This window comes from Microcaecilia unicolor, chromosome 3 (genome assembly GCF_901765095.1).
Source record: "Microcaecilia unicolor chromosome 3, aMicUni1.1, whole genome shotgun sequence".
NCBI classification, from domain to species: domain Eukaryota; kingdom Metazoa; phylum Chordata; class Amphibia; order Gymnophiona; family Siphonopidae; genus Microcaecilia; species Microcaecilia unicolor.
In genome coordinates, this window is record NC_044033.1 from 204328141 (window position 1) to 204341431 (window position 13291).

The 13291-nt window shown below is 45.2% G+C and overlaps 1 protein-coding gene across 1 annotated transcript in view; it reads left to right on the forward strand.

The window, feature by feature from the left end:
- Window positions 1-13291, forward strand: part of NOTCH3 (notch receptor 3) — a 144013-nt gene that overhangs the window by 86871 nt on the left and 43851 nt on the right. The window contains exons 7-9 of the mRNA XM_030197189.1: window positions 410-565; window positions 3971-4156; window positions 11120-11233. Of these exons, the coding sequence (XP_030053049.1) occupies window positions 410-565; window positions 3971-4156; window positions 11120-11233 (456 nt within the window). The remainder of the gene's footprint in view (window positions 1-409; window positions 566-3970; window positions 4157-11119; window positions 11234-13291) is intronic.

Sequence of the window (13291 nt, forward strand, 5' to 3'; positions counted from 1 at the left end):
CGCCTCGCCTCCTTGCCGCTTCCCCTCACCACCTCGTCGCTCCCCCCGCAAAAACAAATAACTTTGCTGGCGGGAGTCCCCAACTCCTGCCAGCTGAAGCCTTCTTCAGCGCCGGTCTCGCTGCCCTGCTCTTCTTTCTTCTTCTTGCTTCTCCTGTCCTGTGCACGCTGACGCTCCTTCTCAGTTTCACGTAAAGGAGCGTCAGCTTGCACAGGAGGAGCAAGAAGAAAGCAGGGCAGCGAATGCGGCTGCACCGGAGACCGGCGCTGAAGAAGGCTTTGGCTGGCGGGGGTTGGGGACCCCCGCCAGCCAGACCAGAGGTCCGGATGAAACTTGCGGGGGTCCAGGCCCCCGTGGCCCCGCCGTAGTTACGCCACTGTCTGTAACTCTTCCCTTTCACTCTCTCTAGGTCTCCTTTGCCATCTCGATGATGCCTGTGTCAGCAACCCTTGCCATGAAGACGCCATGTGTGACACCAACCCGGTGAACGGACGAGCCATCTGCACCTGCCCCCCGGGTTTTGCTGGCGGGGCCTGTGACCAAGATGTGGATGAATGCTCTATTGGTAGGTGCTTGACATGGCGGAGATCTTGGAGGCAGGAGAGGGATGGGCAGATGATGTTGCTTTGCCAGGGGTCAGTGTGAGAGAGGTGTGCCACACTGCAAACACCAGATTCTTGAATCAAGGGATGGCATTAGAGAGTTCATACCTTCAAAGAAGTGTGGTCTAAACCCTCTTACTTTGGTTTTCGATTTCCATTCAGAAACTTCTGTGCGCATAAGCAGTGCATGCTAAATTCACTGTATGCACCCAAAATCTCTAAATTAATGTGCGTAAAGCAGATGTAGGTAGGTTAAAAATGTTTACATGTGTTAAATGTTTCCTCATTAATTTTTATGTTTCAACGGTTTTTATTAAAATAACACAGAGCCAAACAACTTATAGCTTGTATTAGTAACAGATATGAATTAAAGACTTGTTCACACCAATCAAATACAAATTAACAGGAGAATGATTTTTTGGGGTTTTATGCCCACCCTCCTCCCACTCCCCCAGGCCACCACCTCATTAATTTTTAAAACAAGCTGAAAAAAAAATCCCAGAAATCAGCAGAAACGTCCCAAAACAAAACCACACAATTTTTTCCGCACACACCGCCTATGACATGCAGACAAAATAAGGGTAAAATGTTTGGAATTAAAAGGACAAACTTGGGTAGGTTAAGGTTGCAGAAATTAGGCCTCTGTCCTGCTAAGCTAGCACAGGTGCAAAACATCTGTGCACAAGTATTAGACCTAAGCAGTTTACAGTTTCATTTTACAGGTACTGGATCTGTCTCTCGTGGGCTCACACTCTAGTAGTACATTGTACTACTGTTGTATCAGAGGGTTAACTGCCTTTAACTCCTAACCCTTACTCACTTGTTCAGTACCCATGTTTTACCATTCCCACCTTAGTAATTCCCTTATCCCTTATTTGTCCTGTTTGTCTGTCCTAATTAACACAGTAACATAGTAAATGACGGCAGATAAAGACCTGAACAGTCCATCCAGTCTACCCAACAAGATAAACTCATTTTACATGGTATGTGATACTTTATACCCGAGTTTGATTTGTCCTTGCCATTCTCAGGGCACAGACTTAAATTTACACTCAAGCCCATCCCTATCTATTCAGTCATGATCAGGGTGTAGACCGTAAAAGTCTGCCCAGCACTGTTCTTGTACTAAAAGTTCTGAAGATTCTGGAATCCTAAAGAGTTACAAGATTCCGGAATCCCAATTAGTAGCAACATTCCATGTAGAACCCCAAAGAGTAACATAGTAAATGACGGCAGATAAAGACCTGAACGGTCCATCCAGTCTGCCCAACAAGATAAACTCATTTACATGGTATGTGATACTTCATACTTTTTACCCGAGTTTGATTTGTCCTTGCCATTCTCAGGGCACAGACTGTAAAGGTCTGCCCTGCACTGTTCCTGTACTAAACGTTCTGAAGCTAACATCGAAGCTCCTTAAAATTTACACTCAAGCCCATCCATATCTATTCAATTAGATTTTAAGTTCTGTTGAGCAGGGACTTTCCCTTCATGTCCAGTTTACACTGCTGTGTATGTCTAGTAGTGCTATAGAAATATTAAGTTGTAGTAGGTTAAGTGACTTGCCCAGGATCACACGGAGCTACAGAGAGAATTGAACCTGGTTCCCCAGGATCTCGACCCACTGCTGACTCATCAGGCAGCAGCGGGAACTGAACCCAGTTCCCCAGGTCCGCAACCCGCTACATTAACCATTAGGCCACTCCTCCGCTCCTTTTATGGCCATGTGATGCGAGAAGGGTTTCACACAGGCGAATCACTCTGTGAAAATTTCTGCATAAGTCCGTGACCACAGTATGTTAAAATAAATAGTAATGACGCTATTAGCTATTCAGCCCCAAATGCGTGGAAGACCTTAAGATGAATAAAATGCTAGAACTTGGACAACAGGTCTGAGGAGGCGTAGAATGGTTAGTTGAGAGGATTTCATAGTAGATGACGGCAGAGAAAGACCTGTACGGTCCATCCAGTCTGCCCAACAAGATAAACTCGTATGTGCTACTTTATATGTATACCTGACCTTGATTTGTATCTGCCATTTTCAGGGCACAGACCGTAGAAGTCTGCCCAGCACTAGCCCCACCTCCCACCACCGGCTCTGCCACCCAATCTCCGCTAAGCTTCTGAGGATCCATTCCTTCTGAACAGGATTCCTTTATGTTTATCCCATGCATTTTTGAATTCCGTTACCGTTTTCATCACCACCTCCCGCGGGAGGGCATTCCAAGCATCCACCACTCTCTCCGTGAAAAAATACTTCCTGACATTTTTCTTGAGTCTGCCCCTCTTAAATCTCATTTCATGTCCTCTAGTTCTACCGCCTTCCCATCTCCGGAAAAGGTTCTGCGCACAGATAATCAGCATCCCAGAAATTTGATGTCCAAGAAATTTTTTGCGAGGCTGATCTTTCTCCGTAGAATAACATTCCAGCACACGCGCAGATGATTGGCGACTCTTTAATCTTGCTCAGATGTGTTCGCAGTAGTAGCTGCCCTCGACGCGTGCATCTGGCAGGCTTTCCCTGATTAGCCCACAGGTTCTGCGCGCTTCAAATTTGCATATGATTAGCTTACTGCGTTGATAGGCAAAGCTTTCTCATGACATTATGCGTTAGAAGCCGTGTGCTCAGCAATTGGCTGTTAATGAGCAGGCTTTCTGCATCAGCCCCTGAATAAGTAAAGTTGGAAATGGGGTGGATGGATGCGGTATAAGGTGGGTGGTCCTGCAAATCACTTGTCTCAGGACAGCAAAAGGCGCCCAGAGCAGAGAGGGAAAGAAGATTCAGGTACAAAAACCAGGACGTACATTCTAAAATGAACAAAGCACCAGTTTATAACCCACTGCCAGTAGGAATTAACAGATACTAAATGTATGTCAGGACTGGAAGTGTATTTTGTGGCAGTGCAATTTGCCTGCTGATTTGCTATTTGGGGAGAGGTAACGCTGGTTTTTAGCGGACTTACCCCCCCCCCCCCCTCCCTTTTTTTTTTAAAATTGTATCCTTGAGAGCAAAAGCTGACTGAGCTCTTTTTATGTGCAAGGTTATATATTTTGGGGGGGAGGGTGGGAAGGGTTTCTTGCACAGTATTTTTCCATGAAATTCTTTCCCTCCTTTCCTGAAGTCATGGGACGTTAAAAGCCTTGGGAAAACGATAGACTGTTTCAAAGATTATTTGGCGGGGGGGGGGGGGGTCCAATACTTAACTCAGTAATGTCTTCTTGGCCAATTCACTAATCGATATAAGATGGATTTGCCTCTTGTCGTTTGCCTCCCCAGTAGCCATGGTGATGAATTTTGGGGTATTTGTCACATGCATTTGGTACCTGCTTTCTGTATGTGTTTTTTTTTTCTCTCTTCCCATCCCCAGGCGCCAACCCATGCGAGCACTTCGGGAAGTGTGTGAATACAGAGGGCTCCTTCCAGTGCCAGTGTGGGAAGGGCTACACCGGCCCCCGTTGTGAGTCGGATATCAACGAATGCCTGTCCATGCCGTGCCAGAACGATGCCACCTGTCTGGACCGTATTGGAGAATTTACCTGTATCTGCATGTCAGGTGAGAAGCTCACCTGTAAACCTGCCTCTTCTCCCTCCCACCTCCTCTCTCACCCGTCCACTTTCAGCTGTTACACAAAACTTACAAGGGATCCGTGATATTCAAAGCTACGTGGGTAAGGTGCCACCGTCTGTGGATCCTCAGTGGCACCATCTGATTACTTCCAGTCACAATATATTGAGGAAACTCACAAAAACTTTTGTAGTTCTTATAAATCAACTTAATAATCTTAATTCACATAAACATGTATCAAATCCACATAAACACACCTTTTGCATGTACATAAGTATTGGCATACTGGGACAGACCGAAGGTCCATCAAGCCCAGCATCCCGTTTCCAACAGTGGCCAATCCAGTACAAAACATTTTATGCTGCTTATCCCAGAAATAGCGGATTTTCCCCAAGTCCAATTTATTAATGGTCTATAGACTTTTCCTTTAGGAAGCCGTCCAAACCTTTTTAAAACTCTGCTAAGCTAACCGCCTTTACCACATTTTCTGGCAACGAATTCCAGAGTTGAATTACACATTGAGTGACGAAAACTCTTCTCCGATTCGTATTAAATTTACTACTTTGTAGCTTCATCGCATGCCCCCTAGTCCTGGTATTTTTGGAAAGTGTAAACAAGCGATTCACATCTACCCGTTCAACTCCACTCATTATTTTATAGACCTCTATCATATCTCTCCTCAGCCGTCTTTTCTCCAAGCTAAAGAGCCCCAGCTGCTTTAGCCTTTCCTCATAGGGAAGTCGTCCCATCCCCTTTATCATTTTCGTCACCCTTCTCTGCACCTTTTCTAATTCCTCTATATCATGGTAGTTCAGGAGGAAAAAGACCTCAGTAGTGGTATAAACCCTGACAAGCAATGGCTTCACATACCTTACAAGTTCCAGTCATCAGTTAAAAAAAAAAAATCTCTGGCATCGGCCCAGGAGAGCTCTCTCACACCACCAGTGGTAAAAGTCATCCACAAAAATGGACTATTTTGTACCAAATGTCTAAAATGACAGCAGTAAGGGCTGGACATATTATACAATTCTATAAACAATGGGACAGATATGTCACATGGAGATCCCAAGACAGGGTTGATTTGGATGCTCCCAGGCTGATAGTTACACCGCTGTGAAAGCTTGACATAAGATTTCACTCTAAATCTCCGGACCGATGGACATTGGTAACAATATCTGATTTATAGGTTGGGATGGGGGGGGGGGGGGGATCTGCTGTTACTGTTGATGTTTAGTTATTGCTGTAAAGGTATGAAGTGTGATAATCACCTGTATGCAAAACGTTAATAAAAATAAATGGAAAAAAAATCTAACCATTTATTCTATTTTTCTTATTCTCTTATTAATTCAAACAAAGTGTCAGTGCAAACAGCAAATCAATCTAGAGCACTGGGCAAAGTATAATAAATATGGGAACTTATCTTTCACAGGCACTACGGAGCCACCCGTTTTAGCTGCTTAGGAGCAAGTAACTGTCCCAGGGCAAAAATGCACTTATTACAAGCATCCACAAACTGGAAACCTCCGTGGAGTGAGAGGTTTCCGTTTTGTGAATGTTTGAACATAAGACCAGCTATATTGGGTCAGACCAGTGGTCCATCTAGCCCAGTATCCTGTTTCCAACAGTGACCAATTCAGGTCACAAGTATCTGACAGAAACCCAAATAGTGGCAGCATTCCATATAGAACCCCAAAGAATATTAAGATTCTGGAATCCTGAAGAGTAACAAGATTCCATGTAGAACCCATAGAATAACAAGATTCCATTCAGAATCTCAAAGAGTATCAACATTCCATGCTACCAATCCCAGGGTGAGCAGTGGCTTCCCCATGTCTGTCTCAATAGCAAACTATGGACGTTTCCTCCAGGAACCCGTGCAAACCTTTTTTAAACCCAGATACACTGTTACTACATCCTCCAGCAAAGAGTTCCAGAGCTTAACAATTCTTTGACTGAAACAATATTTCCTCCAATTTGTTTTAAAAGTATTTCCATGTAACTTCCTCAAGCGTCCCTTAGTTTTTGTACTTTTGGAACGATTAAAAAATATTGATTTACTTCTACACGTTCTACACCACTCAGGATTTTGTAGACCTCAATCATATCTCCCCTCATCCGTCTCCTTTCCAAGCTGAAGAGCCCTAACCTTTTCAGCCTTTCCTCATACGAGAGGAGTTTCATCCCCTTTATCATTTTGGTCGCTCTTCTTTGAACCTTTTCTAATTCTGCTATATACGGTGACCAGAACTGAACGCAGTACTCAAGGTATGGACGCACCATGGAGTGATACAAAGGCATTATAGTATTTTCGGTCTTATTCACCATCCCTTTCCTAATAATTCCTAGCATCCTATTTGCTTTTTTGGCCTCCGCCGCACACTGAGCAGAAGATTTCAGCGTATTATCTACGACACCCAGAACTTTTTCTTGGGCGCTGACCCCCAAGGTGAACCCTTGTAATGTGCATTTGTGCCGCACTCAAATGGCATTCAGAATTCGGTGTGTGTAAAAAAACTGGCGCTAAGCGTGATTCTATAAAGGATGTGTACCTTTTATAGAATCATGCTTTCCACTGATTCTTGCGCCTTCCTTTAGATATCAGACTTATGCCTGCTGAAGCCAGGTGTAAATGATTCATCCAAGTTAGGTACGCGGAGGCCGTATTCTATATGCACGCAACTTTTCAGAACCCTCCTGACACGCCCCCATGGCCGCGCCCCCTATTGAGTTAAGCGCTAGTAGAGTTTGGTGCCATGACTCGCATGCAGATTTTAATGAGTGGCAGTGAACTTCAATAATTGGTTAATAGTTAAAGGCTCTTGGTCGTGCAGATTCGGACACCATTTATACAACCTGAGGGTTAGTGCATAACTGCTAGGGGGTGTACCTGAGGCCAGAGCATGTCGCCAAGCAGTGCGTGCAATGTAGAAAATACTGTCGGTCTTGTGCATTGCGTGACGCACCAGCCATTGACCTGTCACAAGTGTTGGGCAGACTGGATGGGACCGTTCGGGTCTTTATCTGGCGTCACTTACTGTGAAGGGTACCTAAATTTTGGCGTGTCAGTGCGGCTTCCCACCATTATTCTCTGACAGGGTAAGTGCTGTCTCAAAATTGGTGCTGAGCCCGCTCAGTTGAAGAGCTGAATGATAGGTTCGCTCCCTCTTGGTTTGTACCTGAAGCAATGGAGAGTTAAGTGACTTGCCCAAGACTAGCGGTGGGGTTTGAACCCTGGATTTTCTGGTGCTTTAACTGCCAGGCTACTCCTCCGCACCCCCAGAAGTCTTTATTACGGAACTATCTCCCTTTCTGCTTCTGATAAAAGTGCTCTGTGCCCAGGAAGGCCACACATGAATGTGGCTTTCCATTCCGCCTTGCTAAGTATTCTCCTCCTCCCTCTCCTGGAAAATCAGCATGGACCCTGTTTAGAAACCCAAATCGTGCCTCAGTTTCTTGCCCTCTCCCTCTTCCAAGCATTAATCTGTCCCACGGTAGCTTCTACGCTCACAAAGGAACCACGAACACTCAGTGGGACATCATACAGGCTGGACTGTGTTGTAGTGTTGGAGTTTTTGTGTGGTTATATGTACTGATAAGGCCTCTCCTAAACCAGGGTGCTGTGTATGGGGGTTGTGGGTGGGGGAGTGAGTTAGAGAGGGTGGGAGAATGCTGCCAGGAAGTTCCAGCTGCCCTGAAAGTTGATTCACCGCCCTGCAGATGGGCACTTCAGGAGAAAGTTAGGGTTGGGGGAAAGAGATGAGTAGACTTTTGTAAGGAGCTGCAGACAGCTTGAGTTCCCAGGGGCTGTGTCTGGAATATTAATGTCCCCCGGTGCAGGAGGGCCCGGCACAGCTCCTTTCTTCTCTTCCGAGCACAGAAACCTCTCTTGCCCCCTCATTAATTTTGTGGAAAAAAAAATCTAAAGACTGAGGGGGAAAAAGCACTCGGAGTAAACTCCACCCACCCTGCTTTCATTTCTTCCCCCCCAGTTCTGCCCCTTCTTTCCCTCTGCTCCCTCCTGTTCATGAAAAATAAGATGGGAATCTGGGGAAAGGGAGAGAGGGTATAATTGAAAATGGCAGCTCTTTGTTGTGAATTGGTTTGAAAAGTGAGCATGACGCGCAGAGGGGATAAAATTGTGGAGATCTGTAAGTGGGGGACACGAGTGTCCCACGGGCTGGTTTGTAGATTGAGGGGGGGGGGAGGGGAAGTAGAATCCCAACCTGCTCGGAGCTGAACATCTTTCTTTCAGTATATTTTTGTGAACTCATAGTACAAGAAGATTATTTGGGCTGGGAGGTGCAGGAGACCCCTCCGAGAGCCAAGAAATGTTAGGAGCAAAAGAAGTTCCGTGGAGCCGAATGGAGCACTTCTGGAGCCTCAGTGTGCCAGTGCCGAGATACTTGAGTAAAACTTTAAGTGCCTTTTGATTTGTTACAGTTGTTTCCACCTCTGTTTCTTCTCTCTCCCCCTCTCCCAGCTCCCTCTATCTCTCCATGTTCCCCACACAGCTTTTCTCCTATACCCCTATTACTCTCTCCCAGTTCCCATCTCTCCCACCCTCTCCCACGCACCTTCTCTCCTGTCCCTCTATCACTCTTTCCCAATTCCTGTCTCTCTCCCCCTCTCCCAGCTCCATCTTTCCATGTCCCCCAAACACCTTCTGTTCTACATCCCTATTACTCTTTCCCAGTTCCCATTTCCTCCTCTCTCCATGTCTCCATCACACCTTTTCTCCTATATCCCTATCGCTCTCTCCCAGTTTTTGTCTCTTTCTCCATCTCCCCAGCATCCTGTCTCTCAATGTCCCCCACATACCTTATCTCCTATATCTCTATCATTCTGTCCCAGTTCCCCTCTCACTCTCCCTAGCTCCCTCTATCTTTCCCTCTCCCCCATCCCTATATCACCCTCTCCCTCTGCCCCACACACCTTCTCTCCTACATTCTTACCACCCTATCCTGGTTACTCTCTCTCCATGCCCCCACATGGCTTCTCTCCACTATTCTGGCTACCTTCTCCTTCTGTCCTATGTGCTTTCTCTCCTGAACTGTGTCGCTCTCTCCCACTTCTTCTCTATCTTTCCCTCTCCCCATGCACCTTCTCTCCTGCATCCCTCTCCTGGTTCCCTTCTCTACTTCCCTCTGTTTCTGCTCCTGTCCTCACTGCCACTCTTCCATTCCCCTGCTCCCCTCTCACACCCCTTCTTTCTCTCCTCATGGCTCCCCTCTCTTATCCCCCTATCTCTCTTTCATCAGCTTCTCTCCTTCAGCACCTTTCCCCCCCAAATATATTCAAAACCAAACTCTTCTAGGATTTACAGGGAAATATAAACATCTTCATCTACTCATAAATCCTAATTGACACAGTGAGGGACTGAGGAATGGAGCTGTCCCACCGCATGACAGATTGTGTTATATTCACAACTTCCCCCCATCTCCCCCACACCCAAGTTCTGTGATTAAACTCGTCCCTGGGAGAAGGCATGGAGCAGGCAGCGGCTCTGATGGGTTTACTAGGATGAGGGGTAGCCTAATAGTTAAAACATTGGGCTGAGATGTAGGGAGACCAGGGTTCAATTCCTGCTTCTCCCACAGCTCTTTGTGACACAGAGCTGGATTTAACATCTTCCCTCCCATGAGGAAGACAAGCAGCAGATCCTAGAGGGGTATCAGAGATCCCAGAGATAGGAGGTCTGGAAGAGGATCAGAGGGGGGCCACTGTACTGCAGCGGCACCTTGTTGAAGCAGCACAAGCTCCTCTTTGACCTGGCTGTTTGGCGCCTTCAAAAGTGGGCACCCTGGGCAGGTACCTGGGCTGCCAGTGCTGAACTCTGAACCTCTTGGGACCTTGGGCAAGTCACTTCACCCTCTCTTGCCTCAGGGCTAGATTTACCAACATTGTAATGTGTTTTAATGCAAGTGCATAGCTTGCATTACTAAATCTAATCCATAGACTATAATCCTCTGGAAATGGGGACGTACCTAGTGTACATGAACATAGCTGACCTTGAGCTACCAATGAAAAGGTGCAGGCCAAATCCAAAATAAAGTGAACTCAGGAACTTATGAGTTCCTAGCAAGTGTGTGTGAAGAACAGTTGAATTTTGACCCACCAGGGCTAGCTCAACCAAGGAGGTTTAATTAACAGGAGATGGCATCACATGACAAGGCTGAAGCTGTAGTTGCCATCTTGATACACTCAAAATAAAGCAAACTATTGGTCCACACTAAGTCACACATAGGCAGTCCTCGTTTCTGATAAGTGTGTGCTATTTTTTTGGGTGAGTCAATATGTCAGCAAACGCCTTCTACTGGCTTCATGCCAGATAATGGACCAAGCACACTTCCCCGGTCTCCTGTTAATTAATCCTCCTTGGGCCCAGTCATTAGGGGGCAACAAAGAGCAGATGTAGTCAAAACAGTAGATTCTGTTGGCCACCCAAACTTGATCAATTAATCCTTTTATCTGTAGGAGGGGTGGGCAATTTTCAAATAGCTTATTTATCTGGGTAATTTACTTTTGGAAATGGAGGGGAGATTAGGAGACTGAAAGTTAATTTTTGTGTGTGTGGGGGGGGGGGGGAGGGGGGAGAATGAAGGTTTACCTAGCACAGCCAGTACTGTTGTACTGGCCCTGGACTGCACTAGACCTGATGCAGACATGGGTGGCAGAATGGGGTGAGCCATTGGGGTCTTGGCCTGTCCAGTATTTTACCCAACATAGTATCATCAACTAGAGAGCCTGGGGGCAGGACTAGAGGTTGGTTTGTTTGGCTTCTGCTGGGCATGGCTGCAGAGGTAAGTCTTTGGGAAAATGTCAGGTTTTTGTACTTTTCAAAGTTGATGAGTGATTCTGGGCCACGGAGAGCACTAGAGGGGGTAAAGTTGACGCCTTTCCAAAAACAGCTCATAAGACTCACTTCCTGCTTTTAAAAAACTCTTTCTGCAGGTTTCACTGGCACATACTGCGAGATCAACGTCAACGAATGTGACAGCAACCCGTGTGTGAACGGAGGCTTGTGCAAGGACATTGTGAATGGATTCACCTGCACCTGCCCCTCTGGTAAGCCTCACTTTGCCCTGTGCACTCAGGAATTCCAGAGATGTAGTGCGAGGAAAGGGGATGGGAGGCGGGGCCTTGGCAGGAAGCAGGCTTGGTGCAAGATGTGGGGATCAATTAGGAGACGGGGTCCTGGCAGAACGCAGATAGTTTTGCATGAGAGGTGGGTCTCTTGGCAAGAGATGGTCTATTAAAAAAAAAAATCTGTGCTCCATAAAAACACCTCCCTCCCAAATGCATATTTGAGCGTATTGTCTGCATAGCACATTAAAAATTCTATGTCCAGAATAATATGCGGACACCACAAGAGATATAAGGTAAATTAGGAATTTAATTTCTTATGCTGGTTAATTAATAAAATATTTGTAAACAGTTTGGTGACCAGGGAAAGGTTGGAGGGAAGGGAGGGAGGGAGAAAATGATAAAAACATTGATGATGGAAATTAAGGTTGTATGTACACAAGAGCGAGGTGTTATTCAACTTGCAAAATATTAAATTTAACGATTCTGTTTAAAGTGTTGAATCATCAATAAAAACCGTTGAAAATAAAATAAAAAAAAAACAAAACACCTCCCTCTCAATATTCAGGCCACAGCAGAGTTTAAGTGCCTGGTGCTGTGTTTTTTTTGTTTTTTTTTTAATCCTCTATATAATTCAAAAAAAGTGGTGGTGGAGTCGTAAATTTCAAATCTCAAGTAACTCTACAAATGACCCACTCAGTTCACAGAATAAGTGTATGTGAAAACACTGAAATATGTATCTTCTATTGAAAGAAGGAAACAAAGCCTCTAGAACCTCCTGACCATAACAGTCCAGCAGGCTACTGGCGATCAATACTACCTATTAATTGATCAAATTTGATCAATTAATAGGTCGTATTGATCGCCAGTAGCCTGCTAGACCGTTATGGTCAGGAGGTTCTAGAGGGAGCGGAGGAGTAGCCTAGTGGTTAGTGCAGTGGACTTTGATCCTGGGGAACTGAATTCAATTCCCACTGCAGCTCCTTGTGACTCCGGGCAAGTCACTTAACCCTCCATTGCCCCTGGTACAAAATAAGTACCTGAATATATGTAAACTGCTTTGAATGTAGTTGCAAAAACCTCAGAAAGGCAGTATATCATGTCCCATTTCCCTTTCTCCTTTTTTCAATAGAAGATATATGTTTGAGTGTTTTACATACATATACATAGAAGATGACGGCAGAGAAAGACCAGTACGGTCCATCCGGTGTGCCCAACAAGATAAACTCATATGTGCTACTTTATGTGTATACCCTGACCTTGATTTGTATCTTCCATTTTCAGGGCACAGACCGTAGAAGTCTGCCCAGCACTAGCCCCGCCTCCCACCACCGGTGCTGCCACCCAATCTCTGCTAAGCTTCTGAGGATCCATTCCTTCTGAACAGGATTCCTTTATGTTTATCCCTCGCATTTTCACATACACTTATTCTGTGAACTCGCTGTGTTTTTTTTTAAATGCCAGATATTTGGCGCTGAACCATATCTGGATACCAGCCTGAATATCCGAGTATTAAGCAGACATTGCCATTTATCTGGTACCAGTGATATTCAGACCTGTACCTGTATTACTAACTGGGGTGGTCAGGTAATTTTCAACAGCATTATCTCTTTATTTATTTATTTACCGCCTTTTTGAAGGAATTCACTCAAGGCGGTGTACAGTAAGAATAGATCAAACATGAGCAGTAGGCAATTAGAGCAGTAAAAATATCTAGATAAAATATATCTAGATAATATCATTGAAAAATCCATGTCCGGTACCAATGCGCACTTATCTGGGTTGGAGTCACTCCAATATTGACCCCATCAGATTTTTAAATTCATCCTTTCTCTGGATATCATAGGTGCCATTTTTGAAATGTCAGGGTTGGGGAAGGACAGCACATGCTCCTTGGGCTTTGCATAGTTCTGAAAGCAAGTTTTTCATGTTTTTTAAAAGGGCAGTTTACAAATAGCGGGTAAAATGGCCTTTGATGCTACGCTCCCTTCCTTTCGTAATTAAATTTAGAAGTAGTTCAGTTTCCCAGTATATTTGACA